The following is a 25,561-nucleotide window of genomic DNA, read 5'->3' as shown; positions in this document are numbered from 1 at the left end:
ACTGCACCCCTTTACCTCTCTGAGCTTCTCTGTCCTTACACACATTCACATTCCCTCAGGTCAGCCGACCAGCTCCTCCTGGGTGTGCCCAGGACCAGTCGAAAGCTCAGAGGGGATTGGGCTTTTGCTGTGTGGCTGCACCAAAATTGTGAAATGAGTTGCCGTTGTATATTAGACAAGCCTCTTCCATTACTGTTTTTAAATATCTTCTTAAAACCCACTTGCTCAATTTGGCTTTTAGCACAGCGTGAGATGTTGACATTTTATGTTTATTTATTTGTATTTTAAAGTTTGTTTTACTCTTTGTTGTCAGCACTTTGGTCAACTGTGTTGTTTTAAAGTGCTTTATAAATAAATTGAATGGAATTGAATTTCCCCAATCAGAACTTGTACATGTGAATAAGTAAAAATGTAATTTGTCTTAAAGCCTTCTTCTACTGGTTATTTTCACAATTTATGATGGCATACTGTCAAAAATGGGACAAATGTGCTCATACAGTCATATAGTGGCCAAATTCTGGACTTAATCTTGTAGGAGGGCGTGGGGGTGGCCTGTTTACAGGTCTGTAAGAGCTTCTTAAAGTTTAAAGATGTAATACGGTAAAATAATTGTTACAAAAGTAAAAAAGTATTGGAGACCCATACCTGGAATTTGCTTGAGCCCCCAAAACCATGAAGTCTGCCCCTGAGCGTTTGTGGTGTAAAGCTTTTTTCACAATTTATGATGGCATACTGTCAAAAATAGGACAAATGTGCTCATATACTGTAGTAGACAAATACTGTATTTTGTCGTTGGGGGGAGGGGGGTGTATCGAACCACCCGAACCCCCCTGACTACGGGCCTGTCTTAACAACATGTATGGATTAATGTAAATTCAATAAATTCATTATTTTCTAAATCTGTTCATTATTGCCTTTTCTTTGTCAGTTGATAGGTGTTTTTCATTTATTCATTAGTTTTCCAATTGCTTTATGCAACCTTGATCTCTGCTGAGGCAACTTTTGATTTGGAAAAAGTTACTTTCTCTATTATTCGATATTTTCAAGTCACAAAATAAGAAAAAGAAAAATTAAGTCAGTGAAGGTGACTTTTTTTCTATTTTCCTTATTAGAAAAGTAATCAAAATTAGCATGCCATGATCCCACACTGTAAACAAATATCAATTAACTAACAGTTTCCTGTAGTTTCTCGTTCACAAATGTTTTATTAACAGAATCTGTTGACAAACAAGACAAAATGTGGTTAATTATTATGCAAAAACAGTTTTACCCAAGAAAAATAAACAAACATTTAATTCTAATTCTCAACAGATTTAAGAGCATGCAGAGAACGTTTCCTCATCATCACTAAATAGCTGTCACTCACTAGATTTCTACAATCTCACAAAGTTTTATTTTAATCAATAAAGCTTTCTCCAGTACACAATGAATCAGTTATTTAAATTTTTTTTTTCTGCTATAATGAATTGATTTGAAGTGTTTTGAGCACTGAGTAGATACTAACTAACTTAAAAACATCTGATTTACCAATCAAGAAATCAGCAGATAAAGTATAGGGCTCTGATATCACAAAAACAAGTTATAAATAGAAACCTCTGACACTGTAAGGAGAAACCTCTGACACAGTTTGCAAATATAAATACTCGTTGAAGCCTTTTCCAAATCTGTTTCAGGCAGTATAACATGGGGGTCAGTGATTTCCTGAGGTCCTAAGTGGTCAAGTAGCTTATTTTTTGATTAAATGCCCCTCAAAACTCTCAGCTCATCTGTGAAATGACCAAGAAAAAAAAATCCCTTGCATTAAAGTTCTGCAGATCTACATCTCCCACTGACTTTGTTCGGAAACTCTGCTTTTGAAGTCGACTACTTTTCCTCACTCTTGAGTCTGAAGGCAAAATAGGCAAGTTTGAGAGAGATCATTTATGATGCTGAAAAGGGCCCGACTCTATACTTCAGTAGTCACATTGAGTATCAGCAGCCCAATAAATCATAACCGAAGCATCTCTCTCTCTCTTAATCACTCTCCCGGTTTGATTGTTTGCACGGGCCCAATGACACGTACAGTACTATGACTCTCATTAGCTGCTGTGCCCTAGTTTGCTCTCTCTGAAGTTCCTCTTTCCCTGCTCATTTACTCCTTCCTTCCTTTCTCCGTTTCAGTTTTCTCCATTTTTATCTCTTTTCTTTAAGACCCTCTCTCATTCTTTAGCTCGGAGGTGATTAGGAGCTGAGCTGGTAATGGGACTTGAAGGCTCTGATAAGTCTGTTAGCTTTAATTAAAGACATTTACAGGGATGTAAAGACATTTAGCCAGAAGCTGAAGACCATTCCTGATTACATCTCTAAATCCACCCTCCCCTCCTTTTTATTCTGCTCTCTCACTTTCTCTTTTTTTTTACAAGTATATTCTCACAGTCAGCTCTTGGCCAACAGTCTGCTCTGTCCATTTTGAACACTTCCCATGGGCTAGAGTTTAGAAATAGTCATATTTTACATTATCCGTACTTTATGTAGCTTTTAAAAGAAAAGCTCTGATGCCTCATTCACACCAGCAGCGACTTTGTAGCTGCCTGTTGCTCTGGGTGGCGACCTGCTGCAAACGCAGGTCTATGTAGGTCAGCAGCACAGAATACAACTGGCCTCTGCAAGAGCTGAGAAAGGACCACATGAGCTCTACTGGTGCTCCTATTGGCTGTCGCTCTAGAAAGTCGCTCTTCATTTGCATAAAGTTGAAGGATTCACTCAGTGTCGCTCAATATGCCCACCTGGTAACCAAAAGTCCCTCATTTGGACGGTGGGCGCCAGAAGTCACTCTCTCTTTGTTAAAATGAATGATCCCTTGTTGCTTTGCTGCTGCGAGTCGCTCATGGTGTGAATCAGGTTTTACCCTTAAACAGTTGAGTTTTACCATTGTTTGAATCCATCTTCAGGTCTGACTTGGTCCACTTTTAGCTTAGCTTAGCACAAATTATTGAATTGGATTAGACCATTAGCATCTCAGTTCATTCATTCATTTTCTTTTAGGCTTAGTCTCTTTATTATTCAGGGATCGCCACAGCACAATGAACCGCCAACTCATCCAGCATATGTTTTACACAGCGGATGTCCTTCCAGCTGCAACCCAACACTGGGAAACACTCACTCTTGCATTCACACTCACACACACACACACACACACAACGGCCAATTCAGCTTATTTAATTAATCTGCACCACATGTCTTTAGACTGTGGGAGAAACCGTAGTACCCGGAGGAAACCCACGCAAACATGAGGAGAACATGCAAACTCCACACAGAAATGCCAACAGACCCAGCCGAGGCTCAAACCAAGCGACCTTCTTTCTGTGAGGCGATTGTGTTACCCACTCCGCCACTGTGACGCCCAGAATCTCAATAATTGATCAAAAAATTATTTAGCTAATTTAATTTTTAAAAGCTTAACTCTTCTGCAGTTACATCATGTACTAAAATGAAAAGTTACCATTTTCTTGGTTGATATGGCTATGGATATGACTGGTCAACTTAGAACTTTGCTGCTCTACCACGGCTGGAGCAGGAGCAATGATATTAAGCAGAACTTGAAAATAGTTCCAGCTAAGTAAGGTAACAGTCCTGCATACCCTTGGGCTTGCTGCAGCCATGGTACGAAAGTATAGTTTGTTGATTATTACACCAGAATGACAGTATAATCCCTTGCCATATCGACCCAGTAAATAGTAACTTTTCATTTTCCACCATCTTAGTATGTAACTAAGAGTCAAGCTTTAAAAAAGTAAAATTAGCTAAATATTTTTTTTATCAACTATTGAGATGCTTATGGTCTAATCCCATTCAATTATTTGTGCTAAGCTAAGCTAAGCTAAAATTAGAATAAGCCAGACTTGAAGACGGATTCAAAATATGGTTAAACTCAACTGTTTAAGGGTAAAGCCTCATTCACACTATTATCGACTCACAGCAGCAAGCGACAAACGATCATTAATTTCAATGGAGAGTAAGCGACTTATGGCGGCTTCCGTCTTCATGAGCAACAGTGACCGTTGGCGACCAGTTGGGCGTATTGAGCGGCTTGATAAAATAGAGATTCCTTCAACTTTATTCAACTTTAACTTTGAATGGGAAAATTATCAAAACTTTTTTTTTCTTTTTGGCAAGATGCTAATGGTCTAATCTGATCCAATAATCTATGCTAAGCAATGCTAAAGTGCTTGTTTACAACAAAGTGGAATCTTCCTTTAAAGCTTAACACAACAGCATGTGAATGCAGATGACATAGCTGAATATAAAGTAGTGTGCGTTCTTTTTATCGGCTTCTAGATGTGTAATTTTGCTTCCGTTTTTCCTTATGTGTGTTGACATTTGTTCTGCTTATCAGTTTCTGTTAAGTTAATCTGTGTCAGGCCCTTTTCCTGCTTGCCCTTGTGGGCAAATGTGAAAAAAAGAAGACAAACCTCTTGAACTTTAGCTAACTAACTATTAAGGATATATTGCTTCCTAGAAGCATCATGAGGAAAAATGATCAAGCTTTTATAATTGTTAGTTTTGGATTATGCGTAATCTTCTCTCCGCTCATGGCAGGTATGAAAATCTATCTAATTATTTTGTTTCTTGTTATATAAAGAATTTAGATTTCTACATATCATTTATAATTGTGTGTGTACATGTATGCCATACATTTAATATATCATGCTGGTATAAAATGCAGCCTAATCATGTAATTTATGAGTCTTCTTTTCTCACAATTAAACACAAAAGTAACACAGGCGAGAGTTCAGCAGGGATAGTTTAGATGAGAACATCATGTGAAGGCACTCAATATTCCTTCACTTTAGTTTCCATGATATAAAGAAGAAATTGAAAAATTTAAATTTCCAAGTATAACTAATATACCGAAAAATCAAACACACATTAGGGACTGGAAGCACTTCTCTCTTATCTAAATGTACCACAGAGGCACTAAATTGCATTTGACTTATATTCATGGGCTGATTAACATAGATAACTGCTTATTACACAGCACTGCAGGGGGTTTCAGACTGGGATGGGAACCCCCTATAGGGGTCTGCAAGTTGGTTTTAGGGGGTCTATAGAAAATTTGGTGGGGAAAAACGATTTTAGTTATGTATGCTTCACTTTTACGTAGGTAAAATTAAAGGAGCCACGTTTAATATTATTTTAGATAACTTTGTTTATATTTAAGTAGTGCAAGAACATTTCCAAAGTTTAAAAAGTTATCATTAAATGAGTCGTAAACTACATATTTTTTGTAACGTTCTCCTAGGTCCATTTAAAATGTTTATTTTAGCATTTTAAACATGTAACTAAAAGTATTATAAGTGTTTTTATACCAAAAACAACATGACTTTGTTTTAATAGGCATGCTGCATTTCAGTGAATGTGTTCTGCTACTATTTTAACAATATTAGCTGAATTATGGCTGCTGTGACAAATCTGAAAGTGATATGAGTCATTTTAGTTAAAGACGTTTGAAACGATCTGTAACAGAAGAAGCAACAGTGAAACACTGTTACTCACACTAATGTGTTGCAACATAACTGTCAGATCTAACAAAGTCGGCAGTGCATCTTTTTATTTTCAGTCTTTTTCCAAAAAAGAAATACCATCAATTTCTAAATAAAATTACTTATGCTTTATGATGTAGTCTGTAACTGGGAGTATAAAATATTTGTACACACACAAACACACACACACACACAAAACCTAAATGTGTGTCTTTTTTGTGGTCTCAGCCAATCAAACCAAGAGAAACAAACTACACTCGACAAATGACATTTGCTGTTTGTTTACTTATTTAAAATTAGCTGAAACAACTTTTTTTTTGTTTTTTTGGGGGGAACAACTCAATTGTTTTATGTTCAATCCACTTATAAAAATGACTGATTTAACTTAATTCCTTCATGTTATCTCAATACAGATTGACTGTGTGGAACGCAGCATTTTTACAGTGCACTGTAAGTGTGAATCTTGCCCCCAAAAACTAGCAAAATGGTTTGTCTCATATGAAGACATATCATAAAAAACTGGTTCTGCGCAAATAGATAAAATAGCTTATTTGGTACTTCAAGATAAGAAAATACTTGCTAATAGAAAAACACTTACAGATTAAGAAAACATCTTCATCACACTGACAACACGCATGTTCACAAATACAACACACATTGTGCTCACAACACATATAAATGCCAAAACAGGCATAGTCTGAGTTTTGTTTTGTTGATAGCAACATCCTTTAACTTCAAGTTGTTCTGTAAGTATCACTTATAACATGGCATCAAACTATGTTTCATTTAACATTAAACATGCAATTTGTCAGATTATCAGGGCTTAAATGTACAAACATCAAGGTTCCATGAATAGGATGTTAAAAATCACCCCTCAAATCTCCGACAGTGCCCTTTACTAAACTAAACAGGTAACAGTCAGGTTGGTCACTTTTTTTGAGTCTCCTGACAATTTCCATTGTGGTCTGTGCTAGTTTGTTTTTGTTGATTTCATTGGTTTGGGCCCAAAAAAGGACAAATTTGGTCTGGATCAGTGATTCTCAAACTGTGGTACGTGTACCACTGATGGTGCGCAGGCTTACTTCTAGTGGTATGCGGAGGAATCGCTGAGTAGGAAGGTGCAAGCAGCGCAACGCACTCGTATACTCCAGGCGTACGCAGTTGAAAACATCTTAACCTTCTCAGAATGCCACACAGTGAGTCATGTGACAAGAACTGACAGATCAGCTTCATATTTTGTATGGAATATAATTTCTGTAGACTAATTATCTTAGACAAACACAGAACACCCAAACACTGCAGTGCTTTTTAATTTTCTCCATGAATAAAACTTGTATCAGAGTGCAATGTTTTGTCAGCTTGACATTCTTTCAAAAAAAGGTTTCCTAGCAATCTACATACAAGTTAATGATTAGATTTCAAAACTTTATATGAATAAGACATATAGCCTATATTTATAACACCCAAGCAACATTTGCTGGTTTTGATGAATAAGCTACTAAGTTAACACTTTACATTAAAGTACAGCAGTTTTCTTTTTACTTTAAGAACAGTGACATTTTTAATGAACTCTTAAAAACCACATTTTTATTTAAAAGTTAAAAGTTTTTTTTTTTTTTTACCTGCAAGCTCAGTTAGGGCTCTATTTTGACGGTCCATGCGCAAAACGGAAAGCGCAGGGCGCAAACGCATTCAGGGCGTGTCATAATCCATATTTTCTAATATGAGAATGGGAAAATCCACTTTGCACCGAGGCGCATGGTCTGAAAGGGTTGAGTTTATTTTCTTAATGAGTTATATGTGTGTTTTGAGAATAAACCAATCAGAGTCTCATCTCCCATTCCCTTTAGGAGCCAGCTGCGTCACGCCATAAGCGCATTTGCTATTTACATGACGTAAAGTAAGTTCACTTTCGCTTTTGCTCTCGTGGATAGGGAAACCTTACCGCACAGACATCAATTAGCCTATAAATAATTAATTTAGTTTGTTAAGCGCAAATATTTGTTTTAAAAACTATTTTTAAATTTAGTTCTAATTTCCAGCAAACGAATAAATGAACAATAATAACAAAGTGTGGTCGAAATACTGAGTTATTTCCAAATACACCTGCCATGCCCCATAAGGTCTAAAACTTGACAGGTGGACAAATCTAAGCTTGTTTTAATAAAACAAATATAAATATGCATATAATAAATAATACTTGTATAATAATAATAACATTATACAGAAGCAAATTGAATGAACTTAAAAGGCCTCCCGAGATGAAGGCAGTGGTTTTTAAATTCATGTAGGCTAGAAATTAATATGTATTGTAATATTTTAATCATTTATATCCTATATATATCCTTATTATATATATCCTTAATATATTATATCTTGTTCATATGTAAAGATATTTGCGTATAGCTCTACATCTTGTGTGTAGTGTGTAAGCCAGGCGCACTTTGCGCCAGACAATAGACCGACTTTGTTCTGGTCTAAAGAACAGTATATTACAGTTTCTCAAAATAGCAATGCGCAAAAACACGCCTGCTTTTTTAGACCAGAACGCCTATGGGCGCACATATGAGTGCAAATGCATTTGCTGTTTAAACAGTGTGGCGCAATGCCTCAAAATGACCCTTGCTCCGAGCTAAAAATAACAAACAGCAATTGCGTTGCGCCTTGCGCCACATTACGCCGGGTGTATGATAGGGCCCTTAATGTTCAAATTATTTATAATGTTTAAAGTGGCTGACAATAATACTTATGCTTAATAAAAGGAATTAATATGCCTCATTTTTAAACTGTGCAGTGCTGTAGCTACATTATACTGTATTTCAATACTGGTCAGTATGGTGGTGCTTGGAGAGGCAATTTTTCTCTGAGGTTGTACTTGGTGAAAAACATTTGAGAACCACTGGTCTGGATCATTTTGAATTTACACTCTCAATTTTAATTCAGAACATAAATATACAAAGCAAACAAAAATGCTTTAACAACATATATTTTGTGACTGACTTCACCAAACCCACAAAACAATGTTGTGATGTGCTTGCTTGTTGTATGTGCATACATATTTTTAGCAGTTGAGAACTGGTGAAGAGCTTATAAAATGTGTCAAAACAGTGTCAGGAATTCCTCCATCACACACAAACGTAGATCTGCCATAAAGAGACAAACTATAACGGGTAACAATGTGACAATGATATAAAAAAAACCACGTTCTGTCGTTTTTGGTCACATTTTGTTGCCACATCCTGTTTTTGGTTCATTTAGATATCTTTTTTATGTGTTGCATTCATATTTCACTTGAACGACACCAGAGTTCACACTTAGCTGATGATTGATAATAAAGCTTGTTTGGCATGCTGTCCTAGGAGAAAGCGCTGAGCCTAAAAGATCTTCGAGCCCAGGGCTCCCTCCTGTTAGCATGGCGAGAGGGGAGTTTGAGCTCAGGTAGATCTCGAAGTCTCTCGGCTTATTTCTGGCTAATGACAGATATAGGATGGGTAAAGAGAGCTATAGCATCTTTAGAGGTCAGAGGAGTGAGGTTTACCTGCACAGCACTCACTAGCTGGCCTCCGTTACACTCACCTCCCTAAACCCAGCCTGATCTCACGAGAAAACGTAAGTATTTTACATTTTGGCAGTTTAGTGGCTAGTTCGTACGAATTCGTACGAGTTCAGTCGTAAGAAAATGTACGATTTTAAAAAGGAGGCGTGGCACCTAACCCCACCCCTAAACCCAACCGTCATTGGGGGATACGCAAATCGTACTAAAATGTACGAATTAGATCGTACGAATTTGTACGAATTAGCCACTAAATGAAAAAGTTACGAATTGCCGTGAGATTGTGTTGCCTAAACCTCAGTCCCATCTGGGACATGGCACCAATGTAACCCCGCCGGTCCTACACCACCGAACCCGCTCCAAGCTGGAATCAAACCAGCAACCTACAGCATGGGGGCCAGAGGAGTGATGTTTCCCTTCACAGCAGTTACTAGCTGGCTTCTGTTACACTAGAAATTCCAAGAGTTCAGACAAAGCAGGGTGAAGTGGTCTTCAGCTACTTCACCCCCTGCTACTGGAATCAGCTTCCAGAAGTAATCAGATGTGCTCCAACATTAGATACATTCAAATCCAGACTAAAAACATTGCCGGCCCGTGGCATAGGCAGTATAGACAAATGCTAAGGGCGCTGTACATCCAGGGGGCGCCAGAAATGAGCGGGGATAAGTTGGTTTTGTTTTCAAAATTCCTGACACACATTCAGTGATAGATGGCAATAACTCAAAAACCTCTTACCCTAAAAAGATCTAAAGTGTGTTTCCTACAAAAAGACAAAGCTGGTTATGTTTCACAGCTGTCTTTTTCTTTTTTTTCGCTCGATATTACGAGCACTGCTCCGTTTAGCCTGGGATATGCGTTTAGCCGGGAGAGCTGAGCTCGAGCGGAGTGGAGCTCTCCGTAAGGGACCGTCGGAAAAGTGCTTCTTTTTTTTCTTTTTTCTTTTTTTTTGCTCTATTCTGCTTGTTTTATTTTAAACACAACTAAATTTCTCTTAAATGAGCACAACAGTTACTGAAGTAGTCGAATGCTTCATTCATTCATTCATTATAGATCTGTGAATTCTTACATTAACACCTCTGTTATCAAACAAAACACAATGAGAGATTCATTTGCTGCTCTTCACTAAATAGCAAATACAATTAAAAGTTAAATAGATTTTACAGCTTTATTTAATTTCTGTATAGGCCATTGATTTTAATAGGTTAAACCTTTTATTTTATTGTCAATATTTTCTATTGTTCGCTATGTATTCTATCATTTGAAGCTATTTGTTGTCCCATATTTTAACATCCCAACGTTGATAGATATGACATAACATTGCTAATCATTAAATAGCTATAGTGCTATCTGTTAGTTTTACGTCAGCTAATGTTATGGAAGGGCATAGATGTTTTGGAAAATAGTAATATTAATGTAACTACCCCATCATTCCTTCCTTAAGCAAATGTGTAAATATTAGATCTATTCAGCAATAATGTTAACTGCATTGGCGTATTTATCTGGAATTTTCCCAGCTTGTAGTAGTCAATCAAAAACCCACATAGCAAAATTTCTCTGGCCCAGCTCTGGCCCACACAATCAGGTTTTGCTTGGCCCACATGCCGCAGTGAATTACGGTACATGACTGGACCAAATCTGGCTTCCAGACAAGGGCCAAACACGGACCATATCTGGGCCAAGTCTCAGCCAAGTTAATAACTCATAACTGGGCCTGAACTGGGCCAGATAGGTTGGTGTGTCACGATTGCAATGAAATTGATAAACCCATGGAGTGATGCGCTTTAGGCACACTATGGGCACGCTTTTTCTCAAAGTGACCTGATTGGTAGAATTTTTTTTCTTTACTCAAAAATGATTTTAGTGTATTTTAAATGTGGGTCAAGACTGGCCAAACTCACATGGCCCACTTTCAAATTTTTAATTCTGAGCCAAATACTATGTTTTTCATCTGGCCCAAATCTTGTGAGCCGCCTTAAAGACGGTTCCACCTCTGCCAAACCCGGGCCATGTTTGGCCCACATGCTGTATGCCAGTGCCGGATGAATGCCTGCTGTGCCAGCTTTATGCCAAATCTGGGCCAGAATTCTTTGCTACTAGGGAAGCTGTTTAGTTTCTTTTGACTTTACACTAGCAGTGGAATTTACTGCGATGTGACCTGAAATCTTGCCTAGGGCGCCAAATTAGGGCCGGTTAGGGCCGGGCCTGCTAAAAACACAGCTGTTTAGTTGGGCCTTTACTGAATGAGCACTGTAGTACGTCCCACAGATCACACTATTGTGTCTTTCTTTTCTTTTTCATTCTTTTATAAGCTGTTTAAACACATTTTAACCTGTTTTTTATCTGTTTTTTTCTCCAGGTGATGTATGGAATGATGTGGTCATGGCCCGTGAAGACACATCCGTCACCATCTCCTGCTTTAAGTCGCCACCCACCTCGTCCGTAATGGTCACCTGGAAGATGATGTCAGTACGGGAAGACCGCTGGTCATATTTACTCTCAGCCAACTGCATTGACGGACAGACAGACGGACGCAGAAGCAGAGTGTTTGGAGGCAGAACTTTCGAGATCTCTGCAGATGCATCACTTAACTTCATCGCTGCAGTGGCCACTCAAGGGCGATACTCCTGTGTGGTGGAACAGGATGACAAGAAGTTGCAGGAGAAGATTGTTCTTCTCGCTCTGGTTAAATGTAGACAACACAAGCCCACAATACTGTATCCAACATGTCTCAATGTGCCTGATGTCTACAGGCAATCTCTCCCTCTCTTTTGCAGTATCTGTCACTCCTACGCCCCCTGTCACAGTGGACAGGACTCTGAGACTGGCAGCTCAGGTGTCTCCTGCCTCTGTGGCCGCCGGGGGAACGTGGGTGTCTCCCTCAGGCGAGTTGCTGTACACCGAGATCTCTCATGGCATGGGCCGTCTGCTCAGTAAACTGCCTCGCGTCACCAGTAAAGACAGCGGAGTCTATACCTGCAGAATCCGTGTCCATGGGAACAGCAGCACGTCTGACTCTGAGCACCGGGTGAATGTGACAGTGAATGGTGAGATTTATGGAGAGACACATTTAAACTCATGACCAAGAGATGTTGCTTAGCCGCTGTTAGCATTTAAAAATAAATATGAGGGTTTTAATCTTGCACTTTTTTCTTTTCTAGTTAAATCAGTCTATCTCTTATTAAGGATAAAATAGCAGGGGCCACATACAAAATTGCATGCTTCATGCATAAAGCATCATGTAAACGAGCTATATATCCAAACTCAGCTTTCTCATGAAGGAGTATTCAAAAAACACATCTCAGAAATAAATACTAAAACTGGGGTGGTGCAACACAAAAGAAGATACTTTGAAGAATGTTGGAAACTGGTAGCCATTGACTTCAATAGTATCCTTAATTTTGGATTTGAATGGTTTCCAATATTCTTCAGAATAACTTATTAATAAATAAAGAGGGAATGGAAACTCATGAAGGTATGGAACCCCTTGAGGGAGAGTAAATGATGAGTAAATTGGTTATGCATTGAGATGTTTCATATCGGCTACAGTTCTAAGATACACATCCCTAAACCACGTGTGTTTGTTGCCCCATTACAAACATGCATGGCAAATTTTACAATATACACATTAAGCAAAACATACATTGTGCCTCTTTGGAGATGGTGAACAATTTTAAAATGTATTTTAGAGTCTATTTTACATTTTAGAGCTTGTTATAGTCTATTTTATTATTTTAGAGCCTATTTTATAGTCATTTTTTTATATTTTAGAGTCTATTTTATTATTTTAGAGCCAATTTTAGAGTCTATTTTATTATTTTAAGATCTATTTTATTATTTTAGAGCCTATTTTAGAGTCTATTGTATTATTTTAGAGTCTATTTTAGAGTCAATTCTATTATTTTAGGGTCTATTGTATTATTTTAGAGTCTATTTTATTATTTTAGAGTCAATTTTATTATTTTAGAGTCAATTTTATTATTATTTTCGGGTCTATTTTATTATTTTGGAGTCTATTTTATTATTTTAGGGTCTATTTTATTATTTTGGAGTCTATTTTATTATTTTAGGGTCTATTTTATTATTTTAGGGTCTATTTTATTATTTTAAAGTTTCTTTTATTATTTTAAAGTTTATCATATTATTTTAGAGTCCATTTTATTATTTTAGAGTCAATTTTATTATTTTAGGGTCACTTTTATTATTTTAAAGTATATTTTATTATTTTAGAGTCAATTTTATTATTTTTGAATCAATTTTATTATTTTAGAGTCTATTTTAGAATCAGTTTTATTATTTTAGAGCCAATTTTATTATATTAGAGTCTATTTTAGAGTCAATTTTATTATTTTAGGGTAAATTTTATGTATATAGTGTCAATTTTATTATTTTACGGTCTATTTTGTTATTTTAGAGCCTATTTAATTATCTTCTTTTACAGCCTGTTTTATTATTTTAAAGTCTATTTTATTATTTTAGAGTCTATTGTATTATTTTAGAGCCTATTTTATTAATTTAGGGTGTATTTTAAAGTCTATTTTATAATGTCAGAGTCTATTTCAGACACTTTTTTATTATTTTAGAGTAAATATATTCCCAAACTTTGCATTCTAAAGATGAGATTTGATGACGAGATACCCCAAGTCTGTTTGGATTACCTGAGAACTCCATAATGCTAGTCTTTTTTTTTTTTTTTCAAAATTTAGACTCCCATATACATGATAACTATAATACTAGTTTATCCTTTAAAAATAAGGTTAAAAATGATCATTGTTACTACTAATGTGTGCTGTTTTGAGCTGCGTTGGTTGATTTTTCTTTGACTTAGTAACAAAGCATTTGCCAATATTGTGGCTAAATAGAACATTACTATTATTTCATGCAAACAGTGTTAGAGATCTGATACTACACAGCAAAGATTATCTCAACCTCATTATAAACAACATCTAACTCTCTCTCTCTTTCTCTTTCAGTGAGAGCTGTGTTTTCTTTCACAGATGTGACACATGGTAATAGGCTCTTTTGTTACTGGAATACAATTGTGCATAAAATGGGATCTTCCTTAGGTGCCATTTACCCACTCAAACTTTCTCCTTCAGGCTATATTAACTCACTGAGTACTGAATTATTTATACTCAACCTCAATATTCTTTAGTTACTGATAGATTGTAATTAACTCCTTCTTTGCCCCAAAACAAACACATGTTTTTTCCCTTTCAAAATGTTGTGTCAGCACATGGTTAATCAGGGTTATTAAATCTGAGAGGAGAATGTTTCTGAAGAGCTTTCGCTAAGCTTAATAACATAATCCTCATTTTTATGCCTGTCTTGTTTCTGATATCTCCCTGCATGACTTTGCTCTGGGACTCATAATGTTCTATTCGCTTGACTGTGTCAAGAACAAAAAGGCTAAAGTGACTCACAGCACAGTGGATTACTATGTGGACGGGATCAATCCAAATTGACGATATTGTTCTAGTATTACAGTCCATTTCTCACTTGATTGGCTTCTCTTTTTTTGTGCTCTGTCGCCCAGTGCTTTTTATTTCACACTTTCTCTTGTGTTGAATCACCCCTTCCCTGTGTATTCTAGGAGAATCAAGGTCCATGGCGGTCCTCTCTCGTTCAGTGGTCACTATAACCTGTCCTTCTGTCCTTGGTGACTATGTGCTGCTTTACTGGGAGTATCCTGATTCAAAGAGAATGGAGCTCATATTCCAGTATGACCGCTGGAGGCGGAGCTACACCAACCAAACCAAACTCCACCTTCAATTTACAGGCTCCGCCTCTTTGGCTACTGCTGGGAACTTTTCCTTTTCTTTAAGCCCATCGCTCAAGGATGGAGGAGTCTACTTGTGCGAGGTCTTCCTGGATGACAAGGCTTTCAGTCAAGCCAACAAACTGAGTGTTTTGCATGGTAATATTTTTATCCTGGACTTTAGAATGTCACATCGTCTTTCTGATATTTTAGGTAACACAGGAATCTCTATAAAGTCATTTTAAAAGAGACACCAGCATGACACAGGGAGTGAGATGTTCAGTGTTATATAATGAAGGAATCGTTTGTCACAATTGTGTAGAGGAAAGGGGCGAGGACTCAATTGCAAAACTAAATGGGTTTTTATTAATAGTAAAAATAAAAACAAACAGCAAAATAAACAGCCCCGAGGGGGAAAACATTAACAAAACACACAAAGAAACTTTACTGGGCTGGCTGGTAAGGAACAGGGCTGGACAGTCTGGATAAGGCTACAAACGACGACATATTATGACGAACTGGCACAGGACAGCAGACATGAGGGGATTATAAACAGAAGTAAATTAACACACAACCAGATGAACACAATTAACTAATAATGGGTTAACAAGGAGGGTGGGACTAGACAATGGACGGGAGAGCACATGACACAAAGAGACAACACAAGCCATGTGCTCACATAAAGCAAGACTAGAACACGCAGCCAATGAGAGATCTCATTAACCGCGTGTTCATGACAACACAAGCACGCGGTGCATGTAAACAGGCACCACCTGCTAAACACAACACCAACAGAAGAGTGAACGAAAGACACGAGTACACGATAAATGAAAGCATTCACCGTGCACTCACACACGCAGCATGCATGTTTCATCCCAGCGCCAACCAAAGCCGAAACCAACTAGACTGAGACACTGGGAATGAAACACCACGCTGCAGACAAACGAACGTGAACACCCGGACAGGAGCGCGCACTTGCAAACACGCAAAGACCTCACGCACCCGCATCAAGCAGGGACGCGCACGGTCCCTGCGCGTTCACAAATGACGCTCATACAGAGACACACATAATGACAGAAACAGGACAAGACAGAGCTAGTGTCCGGACTCTGCCACCAAAACAAGAATTTACAAGACCAGAGAGGCAGAACCCTGACACCGTTTGTTTGTAAACATGTCAAATCAATAAATAATTATTACTTCATTATATAATGAAAAATATATTTCATAATTTAATTTTAATATATTAATAATAAAGTCATGTTACCAAAGTAATAAAAGAGCCCCAAAAATAGCTCCAGGCACATTAGCAATATGCTAAATAATGCTAGCCACATGTTAATCAATCCTACACAGCCCATGGATATCTGATAAACGCCTTTAAAAAGTCCCAAACACATATTATTAATGTCTACATAGATGTGTGACAGATGAACAAATGCTATAAAAAAGTGGTCTTCCACATCAAATAGTCCTCTCTGCAATGTATGTGTGCTATCAGAGATGTAATGACAGGACAATGAGATAAAACATGCTATTAACATTTTAAAACATGCTAGCAATGTGTTAAAATGCTTAAAATGAGTAAAATCAGGACAGTACTTTTTGTTTAAATGTTAGCATTGTGTCAAAACATGCTAAAATATGCAAGTAAACAGTAATTTTAGTGAGGTTTATTTATAAATTAATTTCGAGAAGATCAAGTGCTTATGATGTACCACAGTCGGTCTCACATTAGCTAATCATGATCATCCAATCATTTGATTTCTAAGGTACTATAAATGACCACTGTCTACAGTCCACATTCATTATCTTCGTTCGGAACAAATCCCTCTTTCTTCTCATTCTCCTCCCTTACCATAGATTGTGCGGCACGGCGGCCCAGTGGTTAGCACTGTTAGCCCCACAGCAAGAACACTGCCGGCTCTGGTCCACGCCAGGCCGATGGGTGTTTCTCTGAGGAGTTTGTATATTTCCCTCCCCATATTGTCCGCGTGGGTTTCCCCCAGGTTCTCCTGTTTCCTCTATACATAATGCATAACAGATTCAGCAAATCAGGCACTTGTCTAGCTCCCTTCTTCCTCAAGTGTTCCCTTAGCTACTGCAGACAGGGAGTTTTTGAGATCCACCAGAGCTCAAGCTCCCCTCTCGCTCTGCGAAGGGGAGGGAGCCCTGGGCTCGAGGATCCCTTGAGCTAACAGTTCTCTCCCGGGACAGCATGCCAAACAAGCTTTTGATAGATCATCAGCTAAGTGTGAACTCTTGAAGTGCTTATGATTGACTACGGCCTGTCCCGCATTATCTAATGAATTATTCACAATCATATTGGATGATTCCTAACTGACCATAAATAACCAGCTTAGTCCCTTTGTTCATCAGGGGTTGCCTGAATGATCCGCCAAGTATTTTAGCATATGTTTTACACAGCGGATGCCCCTCCAGCTGCAACCCAGAACTGGGAAATACCCATACACTCTCACATTCACACTCATACTCTACAACCAATTTAGTTTATTCCTATATGTCTTTGAACTGTGGGGTAAAGCGAAGCACCCAGAGGAAATCCACGCGAACAAGGGGAGAACATGCAAACTCCACAAAGAAATGCCAGCTGGTCGAGCTGGGACTCAAACCAACGACCTTCTTGCTGTGATGTAACAGTGCTAACCACTGACCACTGTGCCGCCCAAGTAAATGATTTGTATAAATAAAGCATTGATAATAAAAACTGCTACATTCAATTAAGGCAGCACGGTAGCGCAGTGGGTAGCACTGTCACCTCACAGCAAGAAGGTTGCTGGTTTGAGTGTGGAGTTTGAATGTTCTGCCCTTGTTCGCACTGGTTTTCACCGGGTGCTCCGGTTTCCCCCTCAAGAACAAACATGTGCTATAGTTGAGTTGGGTAACCTAAATTGTAAGTGTATGTCTGTGAATGTATGGGTGTTTCCCAGTGATGGGTTGCAGCTGGAAGGGCATCCACTGCGTAAAACATATGCTAGATAAGTTGGTGGTTCATTCCACTGTGGCGACCCTTGATTATTAAAGGGACCAAACCAAAAAGAAAATGAATGAATGTTCAATTTAAAAAGTGAAGATTTACAAAGACTTACAAGGTCTGTGATGCAGTGTACTTGTCAAAGAGTACAAGAAACAATTCTTAATAGGGTTAGTAAATAACTGACATGTATTTTGTTGCTGTTATTTGAGTCAGTCAGCTGTGTATAAATCAGAATAGTTGTTTTCATAATGTTTGAAATACGTTTTCGCATTTTGCGATCGTGATTAGACACTCATCATCAGCGGGTGCACATCAGAACCCTCATTCACTGATCCTTAATGATGCGTGTTCTTGCATCACTGGCCTTTGGATTCATCTGATAATTGCGAAGGCTGTTAAATCAATCACAGTAGTTCAGCATGCAAGAGTCAATCAGTCAGTGTCTTGACTTTCATCTTTCTTAATCTGATCTCCCACCGTTGTTACTTTAATCTCCTTTTCCCCTTTATGTCCTCCCCGTTCTCCTTTTTTTCTCACTCAGCTCTTTAACTTTTGTCTCTTATTTCTATATATATCTCCTCCCTCCCTCTCTCTAATGTAATGTTTTTTTAGTAGGCCTCATTACGGATCTCATTATGTATAATTACACCTGCCCGTTGCCAATGACAACTCTGTGGGTTGTGGCATTACTTTGGTAACCACTGAGCTCAATTAGCTGAGGATTGATACTGCTTTGAGTTTGAGCAGACAGTGTACATCCGTCACAGTCAACCGCAGCTCACTGGCCACACTCAGCCGATTAATGAATGCATATCATTTTAACCCTTCGCTGACCATCATCTCTCATTTGTGTGTCTGTTCAACCCTCAGGATACACCAGTTCATCCCGCAGATCACTGGATCTGAGCTGTATGTACTCAGAGAGATCTCAGGTCAAATCCGTGAGATGGTCTTATGTTCAGGATCCCAAACGCACACTCCAAACTACTGCCGTTATGGGCAAGATCACGACCTCTGTTGCACTTCCTGTGACCTCTAAGACGGCTGGACAGTACGCTTGCACTCTTTATCTGGAAAACGGCAAATCAGTTCAATATATGCACACCGTCACAAAAACAGGTGAGAAAGAAGTGCTGTGACACTCTCTGTGTCTTTTTTTACATCTTGCTATTTATTTCTCGCTGTAAATCCCTTAAGGTGTCGACAGCCACATTTAAAAAAAGCTGCAAATGACCTCACTGCAGGTGAAAATGTATTCTGTGGAGTTTTATTTGTTGCATGTGACCGGCCTTCTGTGTTTTTCATCAGGGGCGGACTGGCCATCTGGCAATTCTGGCAAATGCCAGAAGGGCCGGACCAATTTTTAAATGTGGGCCGGTCAGTTTTTTTTTTTAATGTATTGTTTTTACGTGGAGGCAGCTTTTATCTCTTGCTAGATGTGATATTATGATGATGATGATGATGATAATAATAATAATAATAATAATAATAATAATAATAATAATAATAATAATAATAATAATAAATGTTAAGCATTTGGACCAATATGCGACGGCCGCCTGATTTCAAGATGAGCTGACCCAATCCGAGGTTACCGTAATCAAATCAATTACGTTACATTAACAATTCTTAACGTAATCAAAATCTGGCAAGAATGTCATATTATTTCACCATCTGTATGCCAAAATAAATAGTGAATGTGCGTGTCCGTGGGTGGGGCTATGTCGGTGTGGTTATGTGGGCTGATGTGGCTACAGTGCCAGGGCTGAATTTTTGTCCCAGTCCGCCCCTGTTTTTCATAGAATTTTCATGATGAATGAATGACGAGAACACTAGTGTGTGGAATTATGTAGGTCACCGGAGAGGTCACATATCATATAATGCAACACAGTCCCTTGACCAATCAATTTCATGAAACTCAACTCCATCATAATTGATTATTTGACCAAAAAAAAACTTGTCTGTTGAGTCTCTGGAGCAGCAGGGAGCAGAGAACAGACCTTCTGCAGCAGTGTTCTGCTATTGAAAAGGGGTTGTTGACGATGTGATGCTTATTTAAGGAGGCAGTTAGCATAGTAATATATTCTGTTACTGTTTACTCATCCTCATGTAGTCCCAGACTTGAGTATCTTTCTTTCATGGAAAACAAAAAGTGATTTGTACAATTACACTGGATGAGAGCTGTTGCTTTTTAAAAGGGCTTTATCATTTTGCCCAATCTTATATTAAGAGTAGTACCACATCCATCTTTTCTCCAAAAAGTCTTTCATGTTTTAACACTTTCAACCCTTGTGCACGTTTAAATTTACCACCCTTTTGTTATGTTTGGGATGAAAACATCCATTGAATTAAACTGCTGTAAAAAGCCTCAGATAATTTTTTTTTTCAAAATTTATTTGCATAAATCTGTTAATCAGCCTCAGTCCTGATCAAAACTACAGTTTATTTTTTTAATTATATGATTTTAACTCTTTAATTGGCAAATTCATACATGATGTCACCGATTTGGTGAAAAAATTACTTATTTTCAATATAAAAAGTAATTGTGGACTGTTTTTTTTTACCTTTTATCACAGCCTTGCACATGTGAAAGATTTGTAACATCATTGCCTTTGATGCATTGTTAGATTGTGGAGAAAATTAAAATGACGATGCAGGAGTGCATTACAGTAGGTAGGGCTGTCCCTTCACAGCAAGAAGGTCGCTGGCTCGAGCCTCGGCTGGGTCAGTTGGGGTTTCTGTGTGGAGTTTGCATGTTCTCCCTGCGTTCGCGTGGGTTTCCTCCGGAAAAATTATTTAAATATTTATTTTATGCATTTTTACTGTGTAGTTTTAGTTTAGTGGAGGTTTCATCCCAAATATAACAAAAGTAAATTTGTACAGATTTTTTTTTATTTAATGTATTTTCCCAATATATGCTTCAAATAAGATTTCAAAGTACAGCTTTGCAATCCTCTGTGTCTTGGGTGCATCCACGAAGTCAACATTGCGCAAGACTGACAGCTTCCACTTAACTACTGACTACAGCCAAAGAATACACAAAAAAAGTCACTTGTATTGTTTTAAATGAAGAAAAATGCAAAGGGGAATTAGGGTGTACTCACACTAATTGCTTTAAACTGTGCTGAAACACGATTGTTTCCCCTCGCCCTCCCCAGACGGCCTGCACTCACACTGCGTTTTACCTTCCAAGCCTGAGCATGCTTAAGTTATCGATAATCCGACTGTTCAGTTTAACAGGAAGAGAAGTGCTCTTGCTCAACACAGAGGAAATTGCTTAGGTTATATAATTTTGTGTAATTTTTTTTTGTCGTTTGGGAAGCAGCATTAGGAAGTTTTCTAAAGGTGAAGCTAACATGCAGCAGGGGGTTAATAAACTATGACAGTTTGCGTTCATTGAACAGTAAGAATGTTTATTAAATCAATATGAAACAGTCCCTTAAAGGTGACATTGGGTCTTCAGTTTCACGCTCAGGTGCTCTTTGCACTCACTATACAAGTGTACTGCGTCAAAGCCCAACCAAACCGTCAAACCTGAACCTCACCTGGGCCTGATTCAGAGCGTTCACACTTGTCAAATGAACCAGGAAATGTGCCCGGGCACAGTTCGGATAGCCTTGTGTGAGTCCACCTATAAGCCCCACTTTCTAGTACAGTGGCCAATCATAGATCGATATAGACTGATGAACCCCAGAATCCTGTAATCTCAGCGTACATCTCAAGTATAACCAATTTCAAGTATGGGTTACCAATTATTTTCTTATAGTTTTTTATTTTCACCCCAGTTGATGAATTGGCGTGTTGTAAATCTAGTAGTCATAACCTCCACTGCAGTGTTTGGAGCTGTAGCGTGATGTCCAACCCATCGCCATGAAAGTATAAAAGTCACAATTTGTGTGAGCTGTAGTCTTTAAATATACATGTGAAACGTTTACATGAACTATGGCTGAACAAGATTCACTTTCCCTCACATCCAAAAGCACATTTTTTTGGACTCATTCTCAGCCAAATTCTGTTTAACTGTATTGCGGGGTGATAGGCACACTCGTGGTTACAAACACACTATTCTGGGAGAAGTGCCCATAAAAGGATACATAGAGTCAGACTTAGAAAAAAACATGCGAAATTAGTTTAAACCTGTTAACATGATTTATGGAAACGAAATAATCTATTACATCTGAATAATTTTTTGAAAGTTGACCCATGCTTGAGAACCAGGGGGCCTTTCTGTGTGGGGTTTCGAGTGGGTTTCTTAAAGGTGCTCTGGTTTCCCCCACAGTCCAAAGACATGCGCAATACTGTAGGTGAATTGAATGGTCACACTTTATTTTGTCTGTTTGTTGAATTTAAGTTAAATTGTATCTACATGCCAACTAATTCTCATTAGATTATAAGTAGACTGTTAGGTTGGGGTTAGGATTAGGGTTAGTGTAAGTTGACATTTACTTGCAAAGTTTCTAATACTCAGTTGAATGTCTGTTTAGCAGCATATATTAAGCAGGCAGTCTACTAATACCCAAATAGACCAATAAAATAAAGTGTTACCAAATGAATAAACTAAATTGGCCATCGTTTATTAGTGTGTGTGTGTGTGTGTGAGAATGTGAAAGTGTATGGGTGTTTCCCATTACTGGGTTGCAGCTAGAGGCCACTGTTTCCACCATGTGAATTTTATTTATAAACTAATTTCGAGAGGATCGGCTCATGATTGATTCTCCAATCAAATGATTTCTAAATCACTATAAATAAATAACCAGCGTTTTCTTATCTCAATATCTTCATCTTGATTAATCCCACCCCTACTCCCACCCCCTTGCCCAGTGATTAGAACTGTTGCCTCACAGCAAAAATGTCTCTGGTTAAAGTCCCTCCTAAACCATTTGATATTCCTGTGCGAAGTTTGCTCGTTCTCCCTGTGCTCGCGTGGGGCACCTAAGTAAATGGAACATACCAAATTGATACCGTGGCCAAGCTCTTAGCGAGTAAACTTTTTCTCAACCATCCTATGTCTGTCATTAGCCAAAAATAAGCCAGGGGGAGTTCATGGAGATCTACCTGAGCTCAAACTCCCCTCTCGGCCTGCGAGAGGGAGGAAGCCCAGAGCTCGAGGATAATAATAATCATAAGCTCAGGACTCTCTCCCTGGAGAACTCCATCAAATCAGCTCTAATGTGTGAATGGAGGAGTTTGTGGGTATTTCTCAGCTCTGAGGGTAGTACTCTCAGTGCTGGGTCGCGGCGGGGAGGGTTTTGATGGCAGTATGCTTTAGATCCGCTGTGTAAAATAATTGCCAAAGAAATTGGTGGTTAATTCTGCTGTGGCGACCCCTGACAATAAACCAAAGGAAAGTGAGAGAGTGACCCATGCTTGGAAATGAGAGTCCAATTTTTTATAATGTAAATAATGCTTTAAATAGCATTAGACCAAATAATAAAAGCATCAGTTGTGTCGATTTTATTGTATTTCACTTGTTCCAGACCTGAGTTTCTTTCCTCTTTTAAACACAGAAGATGATATCTTGAAGAATGTTTGAAAGCAGCAGTCATTGATGTCCACTGGATTTTTGTATTGCTATATACTCTACTAGGTGACGCAGTGGCGCAGTACTGTAGGTAATGCTGTCGCCTCACAGCAAAAAGGTCGCTGGGTTGCTGGTTCGAACCTCTGTGTGGAGTTTGCATGTACTCCCTGCGCTTGCGTGGGTTTCCTCCGGGTTCTCCGGTTTCCCCCACAGTCCAAAGACATGTAGTACAGGTGAATTGGGTAGGCTAAAAGTGTCCCCAGTGTGTGTATGTGTGTGGATGTTTCCCAGAGATGGGTTGTGGCTGGAAGGGCATCCACTGCGTAAAAATGTGCTGGATAAGTTGCCGGTTCATTCTGCTGTGGCGACTCCGGATTAATAAAGGGACTAAGCCGACAAGAAAATGAATGAATGAATATATACTTTACTACCCAGCAAGCATTGTTTGTTTTTAAAAGATGTCAGACATCTAAACATAGTCGTCTTGGCTAAAACAAGGCTAAATCTGGGCCGTCAGTGAAAATCTAAAAGACGTCTAAGAATAGGCCAAAACTAGACTAAATAAACAGAAATGAATGACTAGACAAATAAAGTCTGTCTGATCTGTCTGTTTGACGACGAGTCTAGTTTTGGGCCATTCTTAGACATCTATTAGATTTTCACTGACAGCCCAAGTTTAGCCTTGTTTTAGCCAAGCTGTTTATTTAGATATTTATTAGACATCTGTTGAACACAAAATGATTTACTGGGTATCCAACATTCTTCAGAATATTTTGTTATGTGATCAACAGAAAAAAGAAACTAAAACAGGTTTGGAACCATGTAATGGTGAATAAATGACGACAGAATTCTCTTTTTTGGTGAACAATGCCTTTAATAAATAGGCTAAAGCACCTCATTTTATATCAGGTCATGCATAAGAAACTGCTAAAGATACAACGGAAGTAAATGCAGAGGTCAAACACTTTCCTCCAACAGAAACAATGGAAAAGCAGTACAGATGAATGTAAAAATGTGTGATGGTCAAACACGTCTGTCGAGTTTAGTGTACCATAAAGAGTGATCTATGAAAGTCTCCAAAAGACATCTGATAGCCTTGTTTGAGAAACAGACTGACATTTAAACCCAGTTTTAACATTCATGCTAGCTCTCCTTAGAGAATCAGCTACGTCAGAGTGCTGTGTGAACCACTCTTTTGAGTCGATGTTATTCTTCTGTCACAAACTCTGAAGAGATTGCTGGGGTACAGTTTAGGTAAAAGCTACATATTCACACATTTACCACATTACTAATATTATTTTCGACAGTCATTAAATATTTCCTGGAGTTTTAGTCAGGATGGGAAGATGGCTCAACCACATCAGTATCAACAGATGATACTGAGTCGAGATAAAAACAAAATGGCACCTCTATTATTTGCATAAATGAAGTCAACTCGCCATATGCAAAAACATTGTCAAAACCATATTTTGTTCATTTCTCTTCCTCATCCTCCACATCTCCTTATCTTTCCAATACACGCGGTCAGGGAGATTTAAATAGTCATTACATCATTTCTACTGTTGGTATCATTTATTTCTTCTGCTTGCCGCTCTGTGTTTCTATGTCTCTGGATTTGACATTAAGTGGTGTGTATTTTAAGTAAAATATCCATTTGTTTTATGCTATAAACTTCTCTTAATATGTCTTCTATAGGTTGACTATAGGTCAATATAATGTATTAAATGATAACTAGATTATTAAAGTTTGTCGAGACAAACTTTGAGGCTGGCTTGTGAAAGCCTGTTGGTAATAGTTTATTTAGTTTATACAGTTTTAAAAAGTTTCAATAGATAGATAGATAGATAGATAGATAGATAGATAGATAGATAGATAGATAGATAGATAGATAGATAGATAGATAGATAGATAGATAGATAGATAGATAGATAGATAGATAGATAGATAGATAGATAGATAGATAGATAGATTGATAGATAGATAGATAGATAGATAGATAGATAGATAGATAGATAGATAGATAGATAGATAGATAGATAGATAGATAGATAGATAGATAGATAGATAGATAGATAGATAGATAGATAGATAGATAGATAGATAGATAGATAGATAGATAGATAGATAGATAGATAGATAGATAGATAGATGATAGTGAGATAGTAGTTTGGTAGTCTGAGTTAAATGAGCTCAGCCATTAGTCTGTAGTAGA

The 25,561-nt window shown here is 38.1% G+C and overlaps 1 protein-coding gene across 4 annotated transcripts in view; it reads left to right on the top strand.

Moving 5' to 3' along the window:
- The first annotated feature begins 4,426 nt into the window (after nucleotides 1–4,426).
- Nucleotides 4,427–25,561, top strand: part of g6fl (g6f-like) — a 29,703-nt gene continuing 8,568 nt past the window's right edge. For 3 of the 4 annotated variants that reach the window (XM_087284963.2, XM_087284965.2, XM_087284964.2), the window contains exons 1-6: nucleotides 4,427–4,578; nucleotides 11,432–11,764; nucleotides 11,850–12,119; nucleotides 14,046–14,081; nucleotides 14,666–14,989; nucleotides 18,699–18,947. In XM_087284963.2, coding sequence (XP_087141089.1) covers nucleotides 4,506–4,578; nucleotides 11,432–11,764; nucleotides 11,850–12,119; nucleotides 14,046–14,081; nucleotides 14,666–14,989; nucleotides 18,699–18,947 — 1,285 coding nt within the window. In that variant the 5' untranslated portion in view covers nucleotides 4,427–4,505. 4 annotated transcript variants of the gene reach the window in all.

Source organism: Danio rerio, chromosome 16 (assembly GCF_052040795.2).
Source record: "Danio rerio strain M-AB ecotype USA chromosome 16, GRCz13ab, whole genome shotgun sequence".
Taxonomy (NCBI): domain Eukaryota; kingdom Metazoa; phylum Chordata; class Actinopteri; order Cypriniformes; family Danionidae; genus Danio; species Danio rerio.
This window is presented reverse-complemented; position numbering and strand designations above follow the sequence as displayed.